The sequence below is a fragment of the Pseudopipra pipra genome, chromosome 27 (assembly GCF_036250125.1).
Source record: "Pseudopipra pipra isolate bDixPip1 chromosome 27, bDixPip1.hap1, whole genome shotgun sequence".
NCBI lineage: Eukaryota > Metazoa > Chordata > Aves > Passeriformes > Pipridae > Pseudopipra > Pseudopipra pipra.
Window position 1 is genome coordinate 1,254,243 of NC_087575.1, and position 27,216 is coordinate 1,281,458.

The 27,216-nt window shown below is 54.1% G+C and overlaps 2 protein-coding genes across 4 annotated transcripts in view; one reads left to right on the top strand and one right to left on the bottom strand.

Annotated features, from left to right (window-relative positions):
* Window positions 1-27,216, bottom strand: part of LOC135403322 (nuclear receptor ROR-beta-like) — a 121,938-nt gene that overhangs the window by 7,387 nt on the left and 87,335 nt on the right. The window lies entirely within an intron of this gene.
* BTBD2 (BTB domain containing 2) lies at window positions 97-25,450 on the top strand. Its single transcript, XM_064637006.1, has 9 exons — window positions 97-716; window positions 7,387-7,506; window positions 10,981-11,137; window positions 14,706-14,811; window positions 15,522-15,719; window positions 19,263-19,455; window positions 20,968-21,055; window positions 22,151-22,297; window positions 22,778-25,450. The coding sequence occupies exons 1-9, from the start codon at window positions 112-114 to the stop codon at window positions 22,937-22,939; spliced, it is 1,776 nt and encodes a 591-aa protein (XP_064493076.1). The 5' UTR covers window positions 97-111; the 3' UTR covers window positions 22,940-25,450.

Sequence of the window (27,216 nt, forward strand, 5' to 3'; positions counted from 1 at the left end):
CCCCGCTCCCCTCCCGCCCGGCCCCGCCCGCCGCCCCACGCCCTCTCCCCGCCCCGCCGCCGCCTCCGCCGCTCCCCCCTTCCGTGCCCGGCCGGCGGCGGCGCCCGCCCCATGCGCCGCTGCTGCCCGGCGCTCTGCATCGCCGGCACCGCCATCGGCACCACCGCCATCGGCGCCACCGCCATCGGCGCCACCGCCACCATCGCCCCCGTCCCCGTCCCGCCCGCCGCCGTGTCCCGCCCGCCGCTGCTGGTGCTGGTGCTGCTGCAGCGCCGCCCCGCGCCGCCCGCCCCCGCGGCCCCGCCGCACAAGATGGCGGCCGGAGGGAGCGGCGGCGGCCCCGGCGGCCTCTCCTCCTCCTGCCCGCAGCCGCCACCGCCCCCGCCGGGCAACGGGGCCGCGGCCGCCGCCTGCACCAACGGCGCGCCCGCCTCGCCGCCCGGCCTCACCTACAACCAGAGCGGCGCCGCCGCCAACCCACCGCCGGCCGGCGGAGGCGCGGGGGGCCCGGCAGCGGCGGCGGCGGGGGCGGCGGGGGCGGCCGGCGGGGCGGGCGGTGCCGGCGGGGCGCTGCAGCGGGAGCCGGTGTACAACTGGCAGGCGACGAAGCCGACGGTGCAGGAGCGGTTCGCGTTCCTCTTCAACAACGAGGTGCTCAGCGACGTGCACTTCCTGGTGGGGAAGGGCCGCGGCTCGCAGCGCATCCCGGCGCACAGGTGGGGCGGGGGGTCCCGTGCGCGGGGAGCGGGAGTGCGGGGGCCGCGGGTCAGGGCGGGGGGTCCCGCTGGCCCTGGGCCTCGGGAGGGTCGCGGGGGGGCGGCCCGATGACCTTGCGGGATGGGGGGGGTCCTCTCACACACACCCCCCCCCCGTTGCTCCTCAGGGAATTGCCTCCTCTTATCTCCCCAAACTGCCCCTCAGGGATCGCCCCTCACCCTCCTCGGGGATCACCCGCTCACCCCCCAAACTGCCCCTCAGGGATTGCTCCCGTCTCCCCCCCCCGTTGCTCCTCAGGAAAATGCCTTCTTATCCTCAGAACTGCCCTCCAGGCACGGTCTCTCATCTTCAGGGATCGTCCTTCATCCCCCAAACTGCCCCTCGGAGATGCCCCAGGAGGGCCACGGCTTGGGTGTGGGGGCTCCCCTGCACCCTCGGGGGGTGATGCCCCGGCAGGGAGGGGGGTACGGGGGTACAGGGTTTGGGTTTGGTGCAGGGTTTGGGCTGCTGTGCCTCCTTCGTGAGGGGAGAAAGTGGGGCTGGAAAACTGCATCCCACATTTTATCCCCTTGCTTGGGGATACGCTCCCGGGTCCGGAGTGTGGGACCCCCCAGTTTGCTCTCCCGCACCCTGAGAGGTGACCCTGGCCCTCGTCGTGGTTAGTCAGTGTCACCTCAAATCTGTCCCAGTGTCGAGTCTCTCCTGACGGTCCCAGCCCGAGGATGGGTCTGGTGTTTTGGCGTGAGAGTGTTTTCCCTGGAGGGATGGTGTGAGTGGGGCAGGCACAGTGCAGAAAACCCCAAATCCCTGGATCTCGCTTGGAAATAATCCTTGGTTTTGTGGGTAGTGGAGGCGAGGAGGAACAGTCTCCCGGACTGCCTGATCCCTGCGGACAGGGGGAGGGATCGGGGAGAGCATCGGGGGTGGAAAGGGCAATGATTTGAGAGCCCAAATTTCTGCCACAACATTTTGTTTTTAAAATAACCTTTATTGAATCTTTCCCGAAGCCTCGTATTTTGGGGGTTAATGCACTGCTATAAAGAGCCGTGTTGAGAATGACACCCGAGCCTGAGTAACCCCTCGAGTTTAACGCTTAAGGCCGAGCTGCCATTTAGGAGTTTGCAGCTCAGAGGAGCTGGGACTCGCCTCCACCTGGATGATGCAGAACTGATGTGGCTGATTGACACTGGGCTGGTTCCTGGAGGGAGGGAGCTCTGGAGGATCCATGTGTGCCACCCACTCCCCACCACCCCGGGAAGGGCCTCCTGAGCAAGAGCTGTTCACTCAGAGACAGGACCTGCTTTAATTGGGGTGAGGGAGGGTCCTTGGTGTACCTGGAAGTGCTGTTTGGCAAAGTGAGCATTGCTCCAAACATCTCCAAACTATCACATTTCTCCTGAGCGCTCCCGTTCCTGGAAGTTCCCCCTTCAGATTTCCCCTTTTCTCTCACTTTCAGAACAAACCACGCTTGTTCCAGGCTGGTTTGAGCGTTCAGGGTGTCAGCTCTGCTCTCTTATAATTTGAAGCTTAATTAGTATTTGAGTAAGCTTGCTCCTGTCCTGACAACTAGGCTTGCTGAGTGGGGAGGGGCAATGTTCAGCCCAGAGATAAATGGAAAATAAATGAAGCTTTAAAATAATAATAATAATAATAATAATAATAATAATAATAATAATAATAATAATAATAATAATAATAATAATAATAATAATGACCCCAAAGTGAGATGCTGCTTAATTGCTCTGGGTGGTAAGGGTAGAATGGAGTGTGTCATGCCGTGCCATCCCACCTAAGGATTCTACGGATCTGAGTAGAACTCACCTGTGTGATGTTACGGTTGGGATATCCTGGTGATTCGTGAAGTACCATGGTTATTTCAGAAACAAGAGAGCTTAAAATAAAACCACCCAGACCCCTTCTGTGCTCAGAAGCCCAGAAGCAGCAGCCCCAGCAGCCCCACAGCAGAAGATGCTTTGTGCTGGAATTGAGTTGCTGGATTTGATTTGAGAGGCACCGTTTGGCTTCAGTGACCAGGGCTGGTGTTGGTCTGAAATCATAAAATCATGGAATCACAGAGTTGTTAAGGTTGGAAAAGATGTTTAAGATCGTCCAGTCCAACTGTCAACCCAGCACCGTGTTCACCACTAACCCACATCCCCACGGTTTTTTTGGACACTCCCAGGAGTGGTGACTCCAGCGCTTCCCTGGGCAGCCTGTGCCATTGCTTCACAACCCTTTCTCTGAAGAAATTTTCCCTAATATCTGATCTAAACCTCCCCTGGCACAATAGTACACAGCTCTCAGGGAAGTGTTTCTGCAGCCTGGTTTTCCTGTGCCAGTTTTCAGACCAGGCTGTGTCCCAGGTGTGGCTGCAGGAGGAACAGATCCTCAACAGGGTTCTTGGACAGCTCCTCGTGGTGCCTTGAGGAGCGGGACTGCAACATCCTCCCTGTCATCTTCCATCCAGCTGCACGGGGTGTCAGGAGGGCTTTGGCAGCAGACTGGATAGCACAAGGAATCCGAGGGGCACAGTCCTGTGGGAGCTGGGGGTGGAGGTGCAGGGGGTTGCTGGGGGTGGAGGTGCAGGGGGTTGCTGGGGGTGAAGGTGCAGGGGATTGCTGGGGGTGGAGGTGCAGGGGTTTGCTGGGGGTGGAGGTGCAGGGGGTTGCTGGGGGTGGAGGTGCAGGGGGTTGCTGGGGGTGGAGGTGCAGGGAATTGCTGGTGCAGGGGGTTGCTGGGGGTGAAGGTGCAGGGGGTTGCTGGGGGTGAAGGTGCAGGGGGTTGCTGGGGGTGGAGGTGCAGGGGATTGCTGGGGGTGGAGGTGCAGGGCATTGCTGGCCAGGCTGCTCTGGGATGGAGCAGAGCAGGGGTGCAGTGTGTGCAGGTTGAGGTGTTTCTGTGCTGTGTGCTGAGCAGGCATGGGCAATGTTGTCCACACGTGGTGCAGGGAGGAGGTTTCTGACACAGCTGGAGCTTCAGGTGTGTTTCTGAGCGAGCCTGGCACATTCAGTTAATGGCTTTAATCTGAGGGGAGATTTAGATTAGAAATCAGGAAGGAATTCTTCTCTATGAGGATGGGAAGGCCCTGGCACAGGTTTCCCAGAGCAGCTGTGGCTGCCCCATCCCTGGAAGTGTCCAAGGCCAGGATGGATCAAAGGAGCAACCTGGGCTGGTGGAAAGTGTCCCTGCCCATGGCAGGAGAGGGGACTGGATGGACTTTAAGGTCCCTTCCAACCCAAACCAGTCTGGGATCCTGTGGCTCAGCAGTTCATATCAAGCTGCAGAGACAGACAGTAGAAACCTCGCAGAGCAACTATGAGCAAACCTTCATTTTGTGTGTGAAAGCTCAGTTTGTAGATAAATGGTGTAAGTGCCTCTGCTGGGTTGAACTGAATGTTCTCCTGTCCAAGCATCTGCAGCCCTGAGAAGATCAGATGTTGTCCATCTTCAGGAGGCTCCAGACCCTGTGGAAGTTCCTTGCCTGCCCTGGGACAGGCTCTATCTCTGAGCCTTGAGCTCGTTCCCTCTTGCTGCTGAATCAGCCATGAAGAAGGTGCAATGGCCTTAATTCTTTTCCACGTCAAGGCCAGGCCTGGAAGCCTCACAGTGCCGACGTGGCCAAGGTCAGCACACTGATTAGGCCCAGCAGGGAGGGGAGAAGGGGGTTTTTTTCTTCCAGATCTGCTTCATCAAGCACGACATCAATGAGATTAGAAATGTCTAAACCTCGTCACCCAGGAGCTGCATGGGTGTCATAACGAAGCTTGTTAATTGGCCAGAAAACAGGGCCTGAAAGGGAGCAGGGCAAGTGTGTGGTGATGCAGCCCTGTGTGTGCTCCAGCCTGGGAGATCTACAGCTTGGGAACAGCCTCAGTAGGATTCTGGCTGCTGTTTCCAGGAGTCTCTTCTGAGCTCATCCTGTCTTTTCTTGGACCCTTATTAACTCTCAGTGCCTGCAGCATCGTGTGCTGGGGTGTTCCACAGCTCAGCTCCTGTGCAGGGCTGTTCCTGGGGGCTTCTGAACCTGCCTCCTGCTCCTTTCCCCAGGCTCTCCATCCTCTGCAGCCAGCAGATGATCATCATTCATTAACCTCTCCTCACCCATGGTCTCACTGAGCTCTGTTCTTGTGCCAGCTCCTCTGGGACAGATATTTTAAGGTTTCTGCCCAGAGGAGCGGATGGAGGGGGGAGGTGGCACAGCAGTGGTGGGGTTGTTGTGGTTCCTGAGTGGTTTCTTGTATTGTTGGTGTTACCATAGTGCCTGGAGAGGGAGCAGGAGTGGGGGGTGTGCACATCAAACCAGGTGACAGGTGGAGGTGCCAAGGTGAACATGAAGCAGTGAAGATTTTGGGTAGGAACCATCCTTCTTTGGATCAGCTTTGGCTCCTTGTGGAGCCAACTCAAACTATTAACCTCATGGGAGTTCCTGTGGCTTGCTGCTGAAAGTCAGTGTGCTTTGACTCCTCCACGTGCAGAGGGAATGACCAGAGATCAGGTGTTGCTTTCTTGCTTCTTTTGCTGTGTTCTGCTGATTTCTCTGCATCCTTTCAGGAGCCCACCTTGTTTTGGCCACCAGAGTCTTTTAAAATAACCCTCTGTTGAATTCTGCCATCTGAAGCAAACCCCATCTCTTCCTCCTGCAGACCTGCATGGTTGGGGAAGGCTGTTGGATTGTGCATCCCTGCTTTTCCTGGAGTGTCTTCAGAGCAGCTCCAAATGTTCCTTTCAGGACAACTAAAAAAACACTCTGAAGACAGAGGGATTTTTTTTTAATATTAGTTGTGCTCTCTTAATGTTTTAAGAGAACTTCAGATGTGGAGCCCTGTGTTTCTCTGGCCCCTCCTGGGATCCTATTAGGGCTCCGTTTACAAAATCTGACTGATTTGTCCCAGAGTGAAAGGAAAGCAAACATTTGAGAGGTTTTTTTAAATGAATGCCCTTTTCAAATAGCTTTGAAAGCTCCTGCTCATTGAGGACCTGTCCTGTGCTGGCTGTGAAGATGAAAATTGGAGAGTTCCATTAATATATGTTAATTTTGGGTAGGGAACAAAGCTCGTGATTGTCCCGCCACCATCACTGCTCTTGGAGGGACAAGGATTTTTGTTTCATCTGGCAGTTCTGGTATTGTGAGGAAGGTTTTTATTTGTTCTTGACGTTTTTCTGGAGGCTTGTTTGATGGAAATATGCGTGTGTGTACTTTTTTGTAACCGCTGTGGTTTGTGCCCAGCTCCCTGAGCCCATCAGGAGCAACACAACCAGCTCAGCAGCCAGACTGTCACAGCACACAAACCTGGCACATCCATGGGGCTTCACTCCATTGTGTCCATGGGAAGCCTCCTCTGGATGGCAGGGGAGTGAAAAGCGAGAAAATGAAAAATGTTGTTTAAATGGAAATTTCCTGCTTTTCAAAGGTCATTTTGTACTAAATCTGACTGGAATTCCCCTTCAGTGTTGGACTTTACTTGGGCTACAGGTGCTGGAGGTTTTTGCCTTGTGCCTGCTGTCCTGTATGGATTTCTGCCCACAGTTCTTGATCCTTCTCTGTGGAAGTGGGCATCAAACTGCTGCAGCAAGAGCCTGGAATGTTCCAGCTCCTTCCTTTTCCTAGCTGGTGGAGAAGTTGTTGCAGTCACCTTCTGCTTCCCCACACCTTTGTAGCCAGGGCTGGGTTTGACTTCAGGGAGCTGTGGGATTGCAGACACCAGGAGTAAGATTAATTTTCTGGCAAAACCTCACCCCTGTATTTTCAAGCAGTGAAGGTTCTCAGAACGGCTTTTTTCAGTCCTAGAGCAGGAACAGCAGCTTAAATTTACACAGGCCCCCCAGAAGCCCAGGTCTGGGCTTCCTCCTAAAGCAGGAGCTGGTGTTTAGCAGGGAGGGAATCATCTTGTTCTCATGGGAGTGCTGGAATACAGCTTTTGGTCTCAAACCTGGTTTGTGGAAATTCCTGCTTCCAGTTTCTTCAGGGCCAGTAACTTGTCTCTCCCCAGTAACCACCACATGAACTCCCAGCAGTGTGGGAGGGTCAGTGTGCACCCCAGGGTGGGGGTTTGCTCTGCCCTCTGGGCCAAGTCTGGAGCAGGTTTTGCAGGGCTGGAGGCAGCAACATGGCCAGGGAAGGCTCCTCTTGGGCCCACAGCTCCCAGTTCTGCTGCCAGGGCAATGTCATGTGTTGGGAGCCTGCCCTGCTGTCCCCAGGGATGTGTCCCTGGGGAGCAGGAAGGAGGATGGAGGTTGTCTGGTGACAGTTTCCAGTGGGTGACTGTGGGGAATTGCACCATGACTTGGGCTCTGGAAGAACTTGAATTCGTGAACTTTGCTCTTTTTTAGCTTCTCAGCCTCGGGGCAGTCTGTAGCCTGCTGCAAAGCAGCCATGTGGATTCTGTTGCATGATGCCCAGAATCTGGCCTTTGGGGACCTTTTGCTGTGCTGTGTCCCGGGACAGGGCTCAGAAGGGAGTTCCTTGCAGCTTTGGTGCTTTGCAGTGGAGGAACAGCCAGCCTGGCACTCCCTGCTCTTGCAAAACACTTTTGCTTCAGCTCTAGGAACGATTTGCTTTCCCTGAGGGTGGCTTTGGGCATTAGCAGCAAGCCTGGGATTTTTTTTTTTTTGTTTTTAAATAACTCTGATTTCACATCAGGTTTTTGTTCCTTTGTCTTTCCTCCCCAGGTTTGTGCTGGCTGTGGGCAGTGCTGTCTTCGATGCCATGTTTAATGGTGGCATGGCCACAACCTCCACAGAGATCGAGCTGCCTGACGTGGAGCCCGCTGCCTTCCTAGCCCTGCTCAAGTAAGCTGCTCCTAAAGTACAGGAAAACTGGGAAGCAGTGCACTTACTGTGGAAAAAACAATTTCTAGTGAAAGCAAGGAGCTATTTTGTAGAGTGGAGATGGTTGACTTTCTGAATAAAATGCCCCTTTGGTCTGTTCAAGGGTCGATGCTGGTGTTAAATCTCTCTTTTCTGGGTAAAAGTCACTAGACTTTTACTATTTTTGTGCTACTGCACAAATATATATATATACATATAAAAATATCAGCCATTGTCTCGTAAATTATTGTTCATTAATTGGTTTGATTTGATCCAAATCAAATTTGGATCAAATTCTCTGGGAGAAGAGGGGAAAAGGAAAAGTGATCCTCTGAAAGCTCTGTAAGTTACAAATACTTGGAGCCTGTTTAGGTTATGAGCAAGTTCTAACAGGTAAGCAGGAGTATAGAATTCATGTCAGCCATTCCATGTGGTTTCACCCTTTGTGTGGGATTTATTCCTCTTTTGGAGAGCTGGATTGGAATTTCCATTTCCAGTGTGTGTTTCTGGGGAAGGAGGAGGAGGAAGGGGCTGGAACATCCTATTCACCAATTCCTTTAAGCTTGGCTGGTGCTGTACAACATCCACCAGCAATCCTGAATGGATGCTGGAAAGGCATTGTCCTGGTTCTATAGGATTTCTGTAACCTACTTCCAGGGGTTTCCAGTCCTGTGCTCTTGACACGTTCCCTGCTTGCTTCCCATTGGGAACAGTGACTACATATAGCTCTGGCACACTTTTTGCTTTACCTTCAGACACTGCTTTGGTCGTGCCTGTGCTATCTGAGAATATTTTAAAATTGATCTTGGCTGGAATGAAAGGCCAGAAATAATTGGGAGCCCTGAGCCCCCTCCCCTCTGGCTCCCTTTGAATCAGGCAGCAGCACGTGGGGAATCCCTCTAATTGCTGTGTGACTGTCAGGCAGGTGGATCTCTCTGGAGGGCAGGGTTAGTAACTATCTTTAAATCTTAGGGAGGCTCAAATAGCAAGTGAATTAGAGGCAAAAGGCACATTGTTTCCCTGAGATTTCAGCACTTGGTTAAACTGATTTCAGAAGAGCCCCCAAGTGATGAGTTTAGGTGGGTTTCAGCAGAAGTGGTGTGTGGGTCACCTCTGAGCCTGCAGTCCTGCAGTGCAGGAGCAGTGCCCATGTCCAGTGACACTTGGATTGCTTAAATCTGGAATTGGAGGTGTCAGTTTTAAAGTGCTTGGAGCTGAAAGTGCCAGGGGAGGTTTGGGTGCTGCACTCCAGGAGGAGGGTGACTGAGTATTGGTGTGAACCTTCCCAGAGTGAAACCAGCCCCTCCAGACACTGATATGGAGTGGCATCTGATCCTTACACGTGTCTCTGGACTTGGTCCAAGCCATGATCTAATGCTGTAGGATCAGGAGCTTATCCAGGGACACAGTGCCCATCCTGGATGTTCTGCAGAAGGTCCCGTCTGGGGGCTAGATCCTGATGGTGTCTGTGGGTTAGTGGCCTTTAACAGGTCTGCAGTAACTGTGTAAGAGATCCCTTTCTATTATTATTGTTTTCAAGGTAACCCAAAGATAAGAACACTTTTGGTTGTCTGGAATTATAATCTAAATGTTCTTTTAAATTGATAGTACACTTTCTCACAGTTTAGGCCTGTCTTGTCCCTCTTAGCACACACTGTTTGGACTATTGTAAGCAGAAATACTAACATGATGCAGAGAGAAACACACAGTCATTGCAGTAAATAAATAGTTGGGTTTAGGTCCACTGTGTTCCTTTAATCCTGGAATAAAAAGGATTGCTCAGTGCAAATGGGGCTGGGAGGGGATGTGTGCAAAATACATTGATGAACCTGATGCTGCTATTGACAGATGCTCTGGAGCAGCACAAAAGCTGCTTTCAGCAGAGAGAGTGCTTCCCTTCCTGTGAATCCCGCTGTTTATGCTTCCCTGAATGGCTCCTGGCCCTCTGTGGCTGGAGGAGCAGGAGTTCCACTGCTGCAGATGGGAATCCTGCCTGGCATCCCGCTGGAAAAGCCCTCCAGGAGCAGCGGCCACACAATGTGCTGCTGTGTCCCCTTCCGAGAAATGCAGGAGGAGAACTGGCTGGAGTTTCCCAAATATCCCATGGAACAGGAATGCCAAGCACAGTGAACACACTTAATGTTACCTCTCTGCTTTGTGCCTTTGAGATCCTGACTGGCAAATGCTCCACTGGTTAAAGGGGAAACAGTGAACAAAAACCGTCCCTGGGCTGCTCAGTCTGGAGAAGGGAAGGTTTTGGGGAGACCTTTGAGGCCCTTCCAGTGCCTAAAGGGGCTCCAGGAGAGCTGGAGAGAGACTTTGGACAAGAGTCTGGAGGGACAGGACAAGGGGAATGGCTTGACACTGACACAGGGCAGGGTTAGGTGGGATATTGGGAAGGAATTGTTGGCTGTGAGGGTGGGGAGGCCCTGGCACAGGTTTCCCAGAGCAGCTGTGGCTGCCCCATCCCTGGAAGTGTCCAAGGCCAGGCTGGACAGGGCTTGGAGCCACCTGGGCTGGTGGAAGGTGTCCCTGCCCATGGCAGGGGGTGGGACTGGATGGACTTTAAGGTCCCTTCCAACCCAAACCAGTCTGGGAGTCTCTGATTAGGACTAACACCAGTGTGTCACTGGTTTCACTGAGCTCAGCCCGTTGGTTCCTGCTCTCTCTGGTCAGTGTGCTCAGGTGTGAGGGAGCACAGTCAGGTTACCTTTGTTTTTCCATGGAGTATGAATGTACTTCCTTGTTTTGGCCTGGCAGGGAAGGCTGTGCTTTGCTTCAGCGTGGCAGCCTTTGTTTCTCATTGCAATTAACTCTTGTTTTTCATTGCAATTAACTCTTGTTTTTCATTGCAATTAACTCTTGTTTTTCTTGCAGTTGACTCTTGTTTTTCACTGTAGTTAACTCTTGCTTTATGCTGAGGTCACACTGTGAGCTGTACTTAACACCTCTGCAATGAAATGGAATGGTTTGATCCATAAAGTGATGAGGAGAAAGTGAGGTGCAGTGGGTGGATATGTTTGAGTGCTTCTGAGTGCTTCTGAATTAGTACTGTAAAATGGAGCTCCTCTTCTGAAGGGAGGGTTGGATTTTTGTCCTAATTGAACAGCCAAAATTGTGAATTTTAAGGGGTGCACTTGGCCAGAGACTGTTCTAGCCTGGTGTAAGTGGAGGGTCAGAGCTCACTGGATGGAAGGCAGTTCAAGGTGCTCCAGTGGGTGTCCCAGCTATTGAAAGTTATACTGTAAAGTGTCTGTTACAAAAAAAAAAAAAAAGTGAAGAAGCTTCTCCTTGGTAAACCAGAGTCAGCGGAAAGGCTGTGAAACCCTTCCCTCTCCCTGGGTAGGGAATGGGGCCAGGATGACAGGCAGAGGCACAAACATGTTTTTTGTGAGTTGCAGGGGTTTTGCTCTGTTGCCTCAGTCCACCACAGTGATGTTTGTTTGCCTGTTTCAGATTTCTTTACTCAGACGAAGTTCAGATTGGACCAGAGACTGTTATGACAACACTTTACACAGCTAAAAAATACGCGGTTCCAGCCCTGGAAGCTCATTGTGTGGAGTTCCTGAAAAAAAACCTCCGAGCAGACAACGCCTTCATGCTGTTAACACAGGTGAGGCTGGGTCCTTGGCCTGGAGGGAGGTCCAGCACAGCAGGAAAACGGGAATTTCCCGAGTGTTACAAAGTTGGTCATCCCAAATGGAGCAGTTCTGGGTCAGCTGGAATCCTTCCTCACAGGAGTCCAGAGCTGATGAGGAGGTTCTTGCAAGGAGCAATAAAATACAGCAAATCTTGCTGCTCTTTCAGACCTTTGTTTTGCTGTGGCAGGTGATTCTTTCCAGAGTGTGAACTGGGCATGGAGTTAACAAGGTGGAGAGAGTTCATCTGCCAGGAAGAAAAGTGGGATGAGAGGATTTCCCTGTGTTACAGGTTCAGGACTGGTGTGCTCTCAGTGCTGTGTGTGGCTGCTCAGCCATTCCTTGGAGAGGACTTCTGTGTAGCACTTCCCCTGAAGTGGAAGAAAAAGCAACTTTTTCATGAGTGCTTTGGTTGATTTTCCTCAGAGAGGAGTGAGGTGCTCTCTTCCTCAGCCTGTCCCTGCTCACCCTCCTGCACTGCAGGCACAGACCTGCAGTGTCCTTGGCTCTCTGTGGGACCAGCTGCACATCCTCTTGCCCCTGTGTCTGATCTGTGAGGGTTGGGCTCCTCCATCCTCCATTGGACCCTTGAAGTAGCAAACTAGAAGACAGTGTTTGCAACTTTGCTCCTTTTGGAGAAGATCAGGCTTTGTGTGCAGGTTGATTAAATGAGAATCCTTCCCGTTTCCCAGCCCCACTTTTCCCTCTGTGCTGACAGCTGGTGGCATACTGGTGGCACCCACAGTGCTGTCCCCTGTGTGGCAGTGTCTGTGGCACTGCACCCTGCCCTGGGTGCTGTAGGAACAGGGAACACAGGCGTTAGGTGTGGGTTTCTTTCCTTTCTGGAATGGGCTGACTGGACTCGCCCTGGAGGGATATTCCTGACCAGCCAGCTCAGGAAAGCTGCCACGGAGTCTGATGTGAAACCAACCTTGCAGAGTTGTCTTCCCAGCTGCCCTGAGATTGGAACCAGCACACTGAGGTGGTCTGGCTCGGAGGGGTTGCCCTGACTTGCCCAGCATTCCTGTCTGCTGGATTCCCCCCGTGCCAGGCGTCCCAGTGTCTCTCTGGCTGTAGGCACCGTGTTGGTGGCAGTGCTACACCAGCAGTTTTGCAGATATGGAGGCAGTGTCAGCCCAAAGCAATCACGGCTGAGCTCTTTGCTGGGGATTAGGCTGGGATTTTATTTTGAGTTTAAATATTTGGATCAAGTTCTTAAAGTAGTTCCACGTCACGTTGCTGTTGTAGACACTCGTCACTGCTTGGATTCAGCTCCTGCTGCAACACACCACGTCCCTCCTCACACATCCTCTTTAACTTGGCCCTTTTCCACCTGCCATAAACAGGTGAGGCAGCTCCAGGATGTGGGGGAAATCCACACTGCACTTCCCAGAGGAACATTCAGGACTTAAAGGCTCTTGTGTGGGCAGTGGCAGCCAGGTCTGCCCTCCCATCTGATGTGTGGCAGGACAATCATAACTCCTTGGCTGCAGCTCTCCCGTTCTTTGGGTTCAGCAGCTGCAGTTTCAAAGATCAGGAGCTGTTGGCCAAGAGCTGGGAGGAGATCTTCCCTGGGGGCTGCAGTTTTGGGGAGATCCCTCACACTGACCTTTGCCTCGTGAGGGTTGGAGGTGTCAGCTTTTGGGGCTGTTCTTTCTGCAGGGATTTTTTTTTTGTGGCTTGCTCAGTCTCTGCACCCAAGTTTGCAGCTTTGGCAAGGTAATATTTAGGTTTATGGGGACTTCCTTACAGGTCACAAAGGTCCTTCTTTGGTGAAAGAGGAAGGTGTCCTTGTTTTTCAGGTGCCAAAACCAAGATACTGCCTGGCACTGAGGCAGCTGAGATGCCAGATGGGAAAAGGTTTTCCTTCTGTTTGTGACTCATCCATTGTGATTGATGATCAGTGGTGACTCTCATCTAGTTTATGTTCACTGTTGCTCTGTATCAAGTCTCTAAGCGGTTTGAGGCTTTGGGAAACGTGTTGGTGTCTCCATGACTGGCTGTAGGAGGCACCTCACTGAAGGGATCTGTTCTCACAGTGCTCCTGGGTCTGGACCTTCACTGTGACAATCTGCCTGTTTTCTGCTCTTACTGCATCAAATCAACAGCTTGCACAGTAAATTACAGACCTGAGATAGATCTTGTACAAGGCATTGCCCAACAGCCTTAAGGTCATGGACCTGAGATCAGAGAGCCCCAATCCCCCTCTGGTGTCACTGCCCCGTGTGCTGGTCCAGCAGCTGTGTCACAGCATCTCCAGCAGCTGCTGATCTCTGGCAGAAATATCAGTGGCAAACAGCCTTTCTAATTGATTGTGCCCCATGGGGGACCATGACCCTCTTCCATGCCAGCCCCACATCCCAGTGTCACTTTGATCAGCAAGGAAATAACAGCTTGCCTGGAGCTGCTGTGGGGGAGGCTCTGTGGGTGTAGTGGGAGTGCTCACGTGTCAGAAGAGCCACTACAGTAGTAAAGTCTGAGTCAGTCACAGCTCTTGGTGCCAGGAGTGGAAGGCACTGGCAGAGCTCCAGCCCCAGGAGCAGGTGACGACTGCTGAACCCTCCCTGGGCCCTGAGAAAATACAGTTTTTTCAGCTCTCTGCACTTGAGGTCTTGGCATCAGAGCTTGGCCTTGCTGAGCTCTGCAGCCCACGAGCAAGGGTCCAGCAGAAGCTGCTCAAAGGTGCCTTCTGAGTGGTGGGATTCCCAGCCCAAAACACGAGTTTTAACCCTTGTCTGTGGCAGTGAGTTCAAGTCCCGGTGTATTCTTGTTAGGTGTGATGTCAGGGCAGTTCCTTCCTGAATAGCAAAACCAAAGCACTGGAAGTAAGAGGTCATTCAGTGATTTTTGGGTGTTCCAGCTCATCTTCTGCTTATGCTGGGCGTGGGGTTGGTAACACATGGCAGTGCAGGGTGATCTGGAGTGGCAGCACTGAAGCTGGGCAGAGAAATTCTGAGCAACTCTCTGAGCTGTGTGCAGGCTTTGCTTGGAATAGTAGCCTATTTTGGGGAGAATCCTTTAAGGTAACTGAATTAGAGTGGCTGTTTCTGTGCAAAACATGGAAATGCAGTAAGCAGGCTGTGTCCCCCCCGGGGCTGCAGGTCTCCCTGGGACACAGACACTGTTTTTGCTAACACAGGAGATCAGTGTGGCAGTTCTTACAGAATAAGCTGTCTCTGCATATTCCTAGAGTGAGCAGGCCTGGAGTCACCGGGCAGAGCTTTCTTCTAACTATAAAAATGATGTAAAAGTTGCCCCTGCTCAGCTGACATGGTCAGTATGGTGCTGGAAAGTACAATTGGTGCCTGCACCGATGCAGCGCTGGAACAAAGACGTGCCTGAAGACATGCACAGCTGAGCCAGAGCTGCTGCCAAACAGCAGAATTTTCTAGGGTTTGCCTTGTCATGCTTAACTGCTTGTGAAAGGCCCAGTGGATTCCTGGTGCAGTCAGGCATGGGATTGCTGATGGAGATGGGCTCTGGCAGGGGAGGGGGGTGCTGATGCAAACTTTGAACTGCTGTTTGTGTTGGTCCCCTGAGCAGGCCCGGCTGTTTGATGAGCCCCAGCTGGCCAGCCTGTGCCTGGAGAACATTGACAAGAACACCTCAGACGCCATCAATGCAGAGGGGTTCACAGACATCGACCTGGGTAAGCTCTGCTCCCCCCTCCCCGCCCTGCCTTCATAACCACCCTGTCTCCAGAGTTGTCACAGGTTGGTTCTTGGCACTCTGGGGCTCTGCTGTTCTGGAGCAATCTGTTGAACAGTCGCTGGCATGAAGTGGCTGGAGACAGGGCATGTGCCAAAGAGCTTGCTGGCTTGCCTGCAGAAATACCCTGGAATCTGCTTACTTTGGTGCAACTCGAGTTTTCTGGCATGACACAAAGCCCATTTCCTGTGTTGATGTTGGCAGGTTTTGGGTGGGCGTAACTTGCCTTTTTTTGTGCAGTTGGCTTCGTTCCCCAAGTCTTTGTCAGGTTTTGGAGTTAAAAAGGTGTTGTGTTTTTGGAACTGAGAACTGGCTGTTTTAATTATCCTCTGCAGTTTCCAAACTTGCTGGGCACAGTTAATGAACATTAAAATTCAGACTTTAACCTTGCTCTAATGAGACGGGCTGTGGAGGTAAGGCACGGGTCACCTTCTGGCTCTCAGGCTGCTCGTTTCATCCAAGTAAGTTGCAATTCATCCTCCTGCACTTGAATTAACGTGCCAATTAAATGGGCTCTGTTTGCTGCTCCAGCGAGTTCCCTGCTGATGGCATATGCAGATGAATCCCCCTGGGAGGCTGCAGCAGCACTTTGGGAGGTGCTGTTTGCTCGGCTGCTCCCGGGTGACCGGGGTCCCTGTGTGTGCCTTGCAGACACCCTGGTGGCAGTGCTGGAGAGGGACACGCTGGGGATCCGGGAGGTGCGGCTCTTCAACGCCGTGGTTCGCTGGTCCGAGGCCGAGTGTCAGCGGCAGCAGCTCCAGGTGATTCCAGAGAACAAGCGGAAGGTTCTGGGCAAAGCTCTCTCCCTTATCCGCTTCCCACTGATGACTATTGAGGAGTTTGCAGCAGGTAACTGAACAGAGGCGTGGTTGGCAACCCTGGGCTTTGCTTTCTCTCGGCTGCAGAGACTCAAAGTGACGTGAAAGGGGCTTTTTCTCTGGGTATCCTGTAGGAAATTATCCCCCGTTGGCCCCCATTCCACCACAATTCTCCCCCATCACTCTCTCTACAGGGGGCTTCCAAGAAGGCTGGAGAGGGACTTTGGGCAAGGGCCTTGAGTGACAGAACGAGGGGGAATGGCCTTAAGCTGTAGGAGAGCAGGGTTAGATGGGATTTTGGGAAGGAATTGTTCCCTGTGAGGGTGGGGAGGCCCTGGCACAGGTTGCCCAGGAAAGCTGTGGCTGCCCCATCCCTGGGAGTGTCCAAGGCCAGGCTGGACAGGAGCAACTTGGGATAGTGGAAGGTGTCCCTGGGGTTGGATGAGATGGACTTTAAGGTCCCTTCCTGCCCAGTCCATTCTGGGATTCCATGATTCATTCCTACTGATTTACAAGATTTTCTGTGTAAATGCTGTTTTCATCCATGACCATTCCCTTGTTTTAGAGCCTGTGGTGCTCCCTTGGGAGGAGCAGAGGGATCCCAGCTGGTTGTTTGTCCTCATGGCATGGTTGGATGGTCACTGCCCCACTCACCTGACAGCAAAATGGGGTTCACCTGCTTCCCTTTCCAAGCACTGCCAGCATTTCAGCTACACAAAGCTAATGGAGTTGCAGACAGTTGGTGTTGATTGTAGCCTGCCCCCAAAGAGGAATGGGGATGTTTCTCCCCATCCTCTGCCTGTAATACAGTGGTGAAGGCCTTGCCATTCAGAGCAGAGCTCCCCATCAGAAAAACTTGCCAAATGTCCTGTGAGCTGAAGGCTTGGTGTTGTTTAGTCTGTGTCCCAAAGCATTTTTCAAGTTTACATTCAGATCCTGCTCCACAAAGACATCTAAATCATTTAACAGTTTTCACTAAAGACTGCTTTGTTTTGTTTTCATTGCCTGCTGTCTTTGACTTCATCCTCTGGTGATTCCCCAGGGATTGGAAGCTGGCAATCAGCTGGAATAGTTTTCATGCTGAAAGACACAGTGGAGCCATTTCCAAAACTGCAGCTTGTTTTAGGCTGCAGTGCTGTGAAGCAAGGAGCAGACAGGGTCCCTGAGCAGGGCACTGCTCAGGGCTGATGGCAGCAGCTGCTCAGTCCTTCATGTCCCTGTTCCCACCTGAGGAGGGGTGGTATAAGAAGTAACTCTATGTTAAAGCTTGGTCCCCACAGCTGTGATGGGGCCTTAGGGATGTAGATCTCTTCAGAAACAGCCTGGTCAGGGAGGCAGATCTTTGCATTTTTCTGCAGACCTCATTTCTTGCAACCCTTCTGATTTTGTACCCTTCTCTCTCTGGGAGGAATGTGTTAATTTTGGCACTTTGGGGTTGCAGCCTTTGAGCTGGGGATGCCAATGCCCTTCCCCTGCCGTCTGTCCCAAACTGCCTCTGCCACATCTCTGGGCTTTGAGAGAAGCTCTTTCAGTTTTCTTCATCCACTTTAACCTCAAAGATGAACAAAACCCCCAAACCTGAGAGACTGCACTGATCAACTGTTCCTTAAACAAGGGACTCCCTTGGAATTCTTTCAGCTTTGTCCTTTTTCTGAGTTTGAGTGACTCTGATTTCTGTGGTGATCACAGCAGTGACAGGAGGGGGAAACCTCTCCCCTCCCCCCCCCAAAAAGCCAAAAAAAAAAGAGGAATTTTACAGCACTGGTTTCACCAGTTTATTTTATAATCTGGTATCCAACGTGGGGTTTTGCATGAAGATGTTTTAACTGGCAAATGTGTCCCTCCCTTCCCCCAGAGCAGGGAATTTGGAACGTTGAAGAAGTGAGTTGCAGCAACCTGGGATAAGTTCAGATACGATCAATGAGGCTCATTTTTGCTGAGCAAAGTATCCAAAAGCTCATTTACCTGTGAACAGTTGACTTCCTTAAATTCTTCCTTCTCTGCCCATTGCAGCCTTGGACCATGTTTTGTCTGGGTAACATCAAGCTGGATTTAACCCACTGCAAGTAGTTTTGGACACACAAGTAGCTGGGAATTTACTCCCCACCTTGAATGCTGTTTTTGCTTCAGTACACAGTGGTCTTGTTTCTGTTCAAATAGAGGTGCAGAGAGGCTTTTAAACCTTAGGCTAAAATACTCATTTTTAGCTGTTTTTACTTTTGAAGCTGTTTGAAGTAGTTTGCAAAGCTTGAGTTTAGAGTCACTGAGTTGGTTGCCCAGAGCAGCTGTGGCTGCCCTGGAAGTGTCCAAGGCCAGGTTGGACAGGGTTGGAGCAACCTGGGCTAGTGGAAGGTGTCCCTGCCCATGGCAGGGGGTGGCACTGGATGGGCTTTAAGGTCCCTCCCAACCCAAACCATTCTGTGATTCCGTGATGACTTTGGAAAAACATCTTGTTACTGGAGAAAAGTTGAGAATGTGTTTCAAGTCCTGCTAAAACCCACCAGCCCTTTTCCCTGAGTCCTGCAACAAACATGCAAGATGTGGATTAAATGCCTGAGGGAAGGGGGGACTCAAAGCAGGGCATGAGCTGAATATTTGTCTTGAGTAAAAGCACTCCTAAACCTTTTGAGTTGATGGTGAGTGGGTGACATTCCCTCTCACTGCCCCTCGTGGGCTTCCATCGTCTCAGCCATCGGAGTGGATGTTGGAAATTCCTGTCTCTTGCCAGTGTTATCATCTCCAGAGAGAGTGGAGCAAGGATTAGCTGCGTGTTTAGGTTCTTAATCCAGTCCTAGCAGCCAGATGCAGTTGGGCTCCCCAGAGCTGGGTGCTCAGTTGCTGTTCCGTGTCCGTGCTCCACGCGGAGGCTCCGTGGTCCGTGACTGCTGGGTGGATAAAGGGCAGGCAGCACGTTTGTCTGGGGTTTAATGTCCTGATGCACCGGTGGAATTCCATCTGTGATGGGGCTTTGGCTCACTCCCAGCTGCAAGTCAGGCTTGTAAATCCCATGTAAATCCCAAGGAGATCCCTTCTGGTTGTGCAGATTTGGGCACCACAGTATAAGAAGGATGTAAAGCAGTTGGAGAATGTCCAGAAGAGGGACACGGAGCTGGGGAAGGGTCTGGAGGGGAAGGGTCTGAGGAGCAGCTGAGGGCACTGGGCTGGTTCAGCTGGAGCAGAGGAGACTGAGGGGAGACTCCTCGGGGGCTGCAGCTCCTGCCGAGGGGAGGCGGAGGGGCAGGGACTGAGCTCTGCTCTGGGACCAGGGACAGGACCCAGGGAAGGGCTGGAGCTGTGCCAGGGGGGTTGGGATGGATCTCAGGGAAAGGTTCTTCCCCCACAGGGTGCTGGGGCACTGCCCAGGCTCCCCAGGGCAGTGGGCACGGCCCCAAGGCTGCCAGAGCTCCAGGAGGGTTTGGACAACGCTCTGAGGGACAGGGTGGGATTGTTGGGGTGTCTGTGCAGGGCCAGGGGTTGGACTGGATGGACCTTGTGGGTCCTTCCCAGCTCAGGATATCCCAGGATTCTGTGGTTCCACAGGGCTGACGGCATCTCCGCTCCCTCCCCTGTGCAGGGCCTGCCCAGTCGGGGATCCTGACGGACCGGGAGGTCGTGAGCCTGTTCCTGCACTTCACCGTGAACCCGAAGCCGCGGGTGGAGTTCATCGACCGGCCGCGGTGCTGCCTGCGGGGCAAGGAGTGCAGCATCAGCCGCTTCCAGCAGGTCGAGAGCCGCTGGGGGTACAGTGGGACTAGTGACAGGATCAGGTCAGCACCCTCAGAGTCGTGTTCCTGAGCCCTCACCCTGCTCCAGCCCCAACCCCCCGGGCTGTGCTAGGCCCGACTGCCACGTGTGAAGTGTTTTGCTGGGTAGAAGCATCCCCTGCCTGTTGGTGCCACTTTGTATCTCTATTGGCAAAGGTTTCCCACAAACAGGGCCCTGCAGCCTCTGGAAAAGGACAGAAATAAGCCCTCAGTGGCTTCCTGTAGCTGTAAGGGCATGTATGGGGTCACCAGGCTTCCCCCTGTGCCTGGGGGGGACAGGGAGCCAGTGCTCCATCCCTGCTCTGTCAGAAGTGTCAGGGTGGCTTCTTGAAGCCCCGTAACCTCCCCTGTTTGAGGGAGGGGTTGGGATAAAACACTGCTGTGCTTTCTGCTGATGCCTGGTTTGTTCAGACCTGAGCTTGTGGGGAACCAGCAGAGCCCAGTCCTGGGAGCAGGAATGGCAGCTGTGGCTGGCACAGGGTGCTTTTTGTGTGGCCAAGGAACGAGAGCAAGACAGGAGGGGATCAGAAAGCCTTGGTTCTTTCCTGATCCATCTTTGTCTTGGGTGGAAGGGGCCTCTCAGCAATGTTATTCTTTACAATTTTTAAGCCTTTTCATCGGTGGTTCTGTTGCCCATCACTGGAGCTGTTGGTTGGATCCTCTGATCCGATCACCCTGACAGGAGATGGGATTGGGAACTGCTGCCAGCTCCCAACACTTCCTGCTCTCAGATCTAATGCTCAGAGACCTTTTGGAGCTTGTATTTGGCTTTAAGTTCAGCCTCTGCAGCATCAGGGTCAGCTCCAGTACAATATTCCATGCTAGCTGCACAGCAGGGGCTCCAGCCTGCCCCAGGTGTTTGTTCTGGAAACACTCAGGGCTGAAGGAGTTGGTGGATGGGTGCAGAAATGCTGTTGGCAGCTTGGCAGGTACTGGGACTTGTGCTGCTTGAGAAGGTGGAGCTGTAGTGGGTGAATATCCTTGTCTGTGCTGCCTTGGGCAGCAGGAATTCCTGTGCTCTGGAGTGATTGAATCCTAATCTCTGCTCTGGTAACTCTGGAATGCAGCAAACACTCAGCAGCATGTGAACAATTGTCCAGTGCTCAGCAGTGACATCCCCAGTGGCACTTCAGTGGTGCTGGCTGGACAGACCACCGTGGGGGTGGGCACCACTCCACACTCCCAGGCTGCCCTGCCCGTGCCCTGCTGGCATCTTGGGGTGCTGATGTTTCACCGCAATCTGGAAGCACTTTCTGAGCCTGGACCCGGAGTTTGGTGATGGGATTGTGCAGGTCTGTGTTTCACATGAGCCAGCAAAATGAGGTGTGAGCTGACAGCTGGTGGTTTCTGTGGAGGGTTTCAGCCCTCAGGAAGAGTTGCACTTAAATCTGTGGTGGGTTTGATTAAACCAGAGGTGTAAAATCAACACAAGTGAAGGTATTTGTGTATCAGCCTTGCACTGAAGCAATACAGGGGTGGCAAGTTTGGGCTGACTTCCCTGCTCTGTTCCTGCAGGTTCTCAGTAAACAAAAGGATATTTGTAGTTGGGTTTGGATTATACGGATCCATACACGGGCCAACGGATTACCAAGTGAACATACAGGTAATTCTCTTTACTGCCTTAAATGTCCCAGCTGCTGTAGGGACTGGCAAATGCATTTTGGTGAATATGCAGCAACATCCAAAGTTCAGAGGGGACTGTGTGTGTTCCTGGGCAGGGGGACTGGCAGATGCAGCGAGGGCCAGATGGGGCACTGGGATCAGAGGGATTATTGTGCTCGATTTTACGCAGCTCCCGTTTCACACGTCACTGCAGCATCTCCCCAGGGCTGCTCCCAGCTTTGGGAATACATCTCAGGGAGTTGGGGGGCACTTTGGGAAGGGGCTGTGCATGTTCTCCCACCCAGAGTAGGCCAGGCTGATCCTGCTGTAGGTGGCTGCTGCAGGAATACTTGGTTCCAGGCTGCACAAATGCAGTGGAGCAGCCACGATTCCACAAGGGAGGAGCACAAAGGAATTGCTGTGCTGGACCTGTGCAGTGCCCCTGTGCAGCCCCACGTCACCAGGGCCCTGTTTGGGATGATGAGCAGGGCTGAGGGACACTCAGTTGTCTGAAGTCCATCGTGATCCTGTGCAGAGACTGGGGTGGCTCAGGGGAGTCTCTGGGTTCATGTGTCACCCCTGGCTGGGTCCCTGGAGAAGGACTGTCCCCAGGAGAGTCACCTCAGCACAGCACAGTCTGTCAGCATTTCTCCCTGCATTGCCAGGGGCTCAGCCTGGTGCCCTGAGCTCCTGGGAGAGGAGGATCCAAGCCCAGTGAGCTGCCCTGCAGTGCTGGGCCAGGCAGGGGAGGAGGGGGTGTCTGGGACCCGAGTCCAGCGAGATCAGAGGTGTCAGAGCAGCTGTGGCTGCCCCAGCCCTGAAGTGTCCAAGGCCAGGTTGGTCAGGGTTGGAGCAACCTGGGCTAGTGGAAGGTGTCCCTGCCCATGGCAGGGGGTGGAGTGAGATGAGCTTTAAGGTCCCTCCCAACCCAAACCATTCCATGTCACAGCACTGATGGGGGATGTAAGAGATGGATGCAGTCGCATGGGGCTGGTCCAGGGGGGAGTCCCTGGGGCTCAGTCAGCACAGGGACACCCCTGTGCAGGGGCAGGGCAGGCTCTGGCCATGTGCTGAGGGGCTACCCCGTGTGTTGCAGATCATCCACACGGACAGTAACACGGTCCTGGGGCAGAACGACACCGGCTTCAGCTGCGACGGATCCTCCAACACCTTCCGTGTCATGTTCAAGGAGCCCGTGGAGATCCTGCCCAACGTCAACTACACGGCCTGTGCTACCCTAAAGGTACCCTGTGGGCTGGGGGTGGGGGGGCAGCTGCTCAGGGCCTTCAGTGCAGCACAGACCTTGCTCTGCCTTCTTTAAGGCCTGTGGTCCAGCCTTGGGGGTCGGTGTGATCCCTTACCTGGTGCTGCCATGGGCTGCTTCCCCACCAGCATTCAGAGCCGGTGTGTGACTGGTCTCACAGCACTGAGGAGGGGCTGGAAGTGTTTTATGGTGTCAGTTCTGGGGTGTGTAATCCAGAGCCTGCTGCAGTGGCCTCAAAAGGTTCACGTTTAGCTGTTGAGATCTGGTTAAATTAGTGATAAGTTCTGACAGAGAGGAGAACTGAGCTCAGAGCACCTGAGGTGCAAATCCAGGAGCAAGAGGGAGGAACTGAGGTCTCCAAAGCTCGTTGCTTCAGGCCAGGCTGTGAGGCCAAACCCCCCAGAGAGCCTGGGCAGCAGCAGGGCCCTGACCTGTTCTTGTCTCCCGTGACCCCCGCAGGGTCCAGATTCCCACTATGGAACCAAAGGACTGCGCAAAGTGATCCACGAATCCCCGACAACGGGAGCCAAAACCTGCTTCACGTTCTGTTACGCGGCTGGGAACAACAACGGCACCTCTGTGGAGGATGGACAAATCCCAGAGATCATCTTCTACACATAGTGCTGCTCCCAGCCCGCCCTGGACTCGACTGTCCCCCGGCACCTCCCGAACTAAATCTCTGGCTGAGTCTGACCACACCAACTGGAGCCACACTAGCCAAAGGTCTCGGTGAAATCATTTCAAAGCTCATGTTCTGCCTTGTGCTAGTGCTGCTGCTGCTCTCAGGTGCCAGTTGAGCTGGTGTCCCGGTGCCAGCCAGGCTGGTGTCCCAGTGCCAGGCGAGCTGGTGTCCCAGTCCCATTCGTAGGTTGTCTGTGGCTTGTTGTTTCTCACCTCCTGATTAACCCTTATCTAACAACGTGCGTTTTTTTTGGACTGTAATGAATGTAGATGCTTTTCCACCAGTCAGAAGCAAGGAAATGAGTGGCTCTGGTTGTGGTTTCACTTGGCAGGAGGTCACCCTGCAGACAGGCACGGGCAGGGCTGGGGGCCTGTCCTCTGCTCCAGCTCAGCAGGCGAGGCCAGACCGTGGGGCTTGGCCAGCCCGTGCCCAGCACCTCCCTCCCTCCCTCCCTGCAGCCTCAGCACACACAGCCACCTTCAAAACTGGAGGAAAGTGGCCTCTTCCCTGAGGCTTTGCTGTTCCAGCACTACATAGTCCTGAGGGAGACCCCAAACCCGACCACAGCCGGAGGGACCGCGGCGTTTTCCTGCTCTTCTCCCTGATCTGTGACAATCAGTTGGTGACAGCAAGGTGACCTCCCTGTGGAGTGGGAAGGGACAGGCCCTCCTGCATCCTGAGTCCCTGTGGTGCTGCTTCCAAACTCCTGCTTCAGGCACTGGGGGATGCTCAGCTCACCCCTGAGCAGCCCCAGCACAGGGCACCTGTACTGGTCATTACTGGTCATTACTGGTCGTTGCTGTGCTGGTCCTTTTCAGAGCCACCAGGGTTTGTCAGTGGAAGCAGAAGGGCACCAGCCTCACCTGTCCCCTGTTCCTGGGCACTCCTGCTGGTTCCATGCCTTTTCTCTGTTCCTGTGCATTGCTGCCCTGCCCTGGTGGGAGCAGGAGGAGAGGCTGGATGTGCCCCTGCCTGGTACCTGGTAACGCAGCAGATGGACAAGGACGGACCAAACGGTTCAGGAAAACCTGGAATGTTCTCCATGCCAGTGTGTGTTTGCCCAGTGCCTGTGGGGCAGGCCCAGGAGGGAGATGCAGCACTCACAACATCCCCTGTTGAGCTCAGTGACCTCGAAGATGCCCCTCTGTACCCGTTCAGGGCTGGCTGCTCCCCAGAGTGGGGAAGGGGGGGTGCTGCTCCTGGGGCTGCCTGAGCAGCCCCACAGTCACTGCCTGCTGGGGAAGACCACAGGACTCTTCCTGCCCTACTCTGCAAAGGAAGCTGGAATTAAGCTCAGCTTGGCTGCAGGACTGGAACCAGCAGAGTCTGCGTGGGACTGGCCAGGGTGGTGCTGCCTCAGAGCTGAGGTTCCCCTCATGGCCCCCCTGCTCTGCTCCATCACATGGAGCCCTGTCACCCTCCTGCCACAGGATTTCACTGCTGGAACTTGAAACCTGGTTGTCCTTGGCTGGTGCTCCTTTGCTGGGGAAGGGGATCCCCTCCTCTGGCTCAGTCCTGGGGCTGTGCTGGGTGCTGGGAACACCCTGCACCTCCTCCCCTGCAGCTGCCAGAGATGCCCAGAGCGTGTCCTGATCTCCAGGAACACAGTGTAAGCTGTGTCTTGTCAGCCTGACTCCAGTGGGATGGTTCTGATATGGCCAGTACTGAAAAATAATAGAAAAAAATTTAAAAAAAGGAAAAAAAAAAGAAGAAAACCCAAGTGGGTCCATGACTTGGTGACTGAACCTGACTGTGCAATGCAAACAGTGTTGTGAGGTGGATTCACAGCCCGGGCACCCTCGGGATGTACATAAGCTGCTCCTGCTCCTGCTGCTGCCCCTCCCAGAGGTGGTGGGAACATCACTGCTGGCACCCAGGGCCCCTGTTGGTGCCTTCCCTGGGGGGGCTGATCTGGGTTCTGCACCTCGAGGCATCTGGTGCAGGTGGAAATAGTGGAATGATGGAATTGGAGAGAAGCAAAGCTGCGCACTCGGCTCTGGGAAGAGCAGGGTGGGGCTGGCCCTGCCCGGCCGTGGTGGTGCCCTCCCTGCTGCTCTTCCCTGGAAGCATCTGTTCTCTTATTTTGTTACGTGAGTTCTCATCCCAAATCCCACCTTCCTGCCCTCCCCCCACGGGGCAGGTCTGGCAGTGGAAGGAGAGGAGTCAAACTCTGAACTGCACCCGAGCGATTTCTGTTCTTAACGGCTTTTCCCGCAGTTTGATGCAATTCTGGCTTTTGTAGATAGATGAATGTAATTCCTTGTTGGACATGCCTGTTCCCAAAGTATGAGCCATCCTGTTGTACCACGTCACCTTCCGAGCGGAGCGGGGCGTCCCCTCCGTGCTATTGATGAATGTATCCGATGCTCTCGTTCCGTGTTCACACTCTGCTTCTGGCCAGCTTTGTGATTTGTAAATAGGAAACAATAAAGACACCCAGGTTGTCTTTATGAGGTTTCTGTGTGATCTGAGGATCTGCTGGAATATCAGAGGGAAGGAAGGTGGAGGGGGGAGTCTGTGCTGAGCTGGCTCCCCTGGCCCTTCTCCCCCAGCCCAGGGTGGGGGTCCTCAGCTTCCCCCTCCATGGGGTGTGGGATGAGCCAGATCCTTGGGCATCCCAAAGATGGGGGAGCCCAGACCTTCCGAGGATGAGGCTCTGGTGGATCCTGTGTTTGTCTGGGGGAGGGAGCAGGATGGTGCCGGGTGGGCACTCTCTGGTCTCTTTTATGACTGAATTTCTTTAACCTTAATTGAAGGGTCTTGACAATTAAATGCACTAAAAGCTGCCTCAGCCTTTGTAGGGGCAGGCCCAGGTCTGTGGGTGAAGGGCTGCTCCCTGCCATGGGATTCCCAGCAGGGAATCCTGCTGGAGCAGGGATGAGGGCTGGGATCGGCACAGCCCCTTCCTGTGTCTCCGGGGCTCTGCCCTTCGCCCGAGGGAGCAGCGGGGCCGTGTTGAACGTGACCCCCCCGGGCTGGGAGCAGCTTCCCACCCTTTCCTGGCTGTGCTGGAGCTCCTCACCCGGGCACGGGAGTGCGGGAGCGGGGACAGCCCGGCCCGGCCGCTCTGCCCGAGGGCAGTCGGTGCTGTCGCACGGTGCTGTGGCCGTGGCTGGGTCGTGCCTGGCTCAGCACAACGCCCTGTCCTCCCTCCTCCTCCTCAGCCGCGAGGCCGAGGGCTCCCCACAGCCCAGCCCCGGGTGTGGTCTCAGCCTGGACCCCAGTTCTGAACCCTGTCCAGCTGGGAACTGCCCTCCCACACCATCACCTTCCTCACTCGCGGGCGTTACAGGAGCGTCCACCGGGAGCCTGGGCAGGGCCAGGCCGGATGTGCTCCCCTGATCCCACCTCTCAACCTTTCCTCCTGCCGCCTCACAGGAAAGAAGAGATGGGGGGATGGATCTTTAGCTCCACAGGGTTCAGCAGCAGGAAAGGCCCAGGGGCAGGGGGCCTGGGGCTGCTCTCACCACCCCCGGGACAAGGACCCCACCCCACCCAATCAAGCACAGAATGCAGAAGCGTTGGGTTTTAAAGATTTTTTTTTATTATTATTTTTTGGTTTTATTAAAAAAAAAAGCCCCTAAATTCTATGGCTTCCAGGAAGCATCAGAGAAATTGAAATGCCGTTTCTGTACACTTGGTTTTGTTTTTTTTTTTAAAGCAGTAACTAAACTCGCAATGGAACAAACGCTCTCACGTACAATCGCAGTATTTGGACTCCTCGCTGGAAGGACAGAGAGTCCCGGGCTCGGGCCGGGGACGCAGCCGGGCACACCGGGAATACCGGGAACACGGAGCCGGGAACACCCCGATGGCCGCGCCCCTTCCCCTCCGCGGCTCCTCTTCGGGCTCCGCCGGGGCTGCTCCGAGCCGACGTGCTGAGAAGGGGCCACTTCCAGTGAAAATTTAAGGCGATTTTTTAAAGATTTGTTTGTTCGTTCGCCTCGCTGGGGACACGAGGTCAAACGTTGCACGTCCCCTCCCCGCCGTGGCCAGAGACACATCATCAGCTGGGGCCGCCCTGCCCGGAGGAGCCAAAGCCGGGCTTTGACATCCCGAATTCAGGACCAAGAGGGGCCCCGGCGCAGTTCCCTCCCCAGGGCCCCCACGGCCCGTGGGAGACCCCCGTGCCCCCCCAGCCCCCCGAGATGGTCAGTTTGGACAAATGTTTCGAAGCAGCCACAGATGGTCCCATCCCCCCCGCCCCCCCAGCACA

What these genes read in the sequence shown, in the direction of transcription:
- BTBD2 (XM_064637006.1), top strand. Translation starts at nt 112, where the DNA reads ATGCGCCGCTGCTGCCCGGCGCTCTGCATCGCCGGCACCGCCATCGGC. An exon ending in CCTTCATGCTGTTAACACAG is followed by an intron (nt 11,138 to 14,705) that starts GTGAGGCTGGGT and finishes TCCCCTGAGCAG; the next exon opens with GCCCGGCTGTTTGATGAGCC. An exon ending in TATTGAGGAGTTTGCAGCAG is followed by an intron (nt 15,720 to 19,262) that starts GTAACTGAACAG and finishes TCCCCTGTGCAG; the next exon opens with GGCCTGCCCAGTCGGGGATC.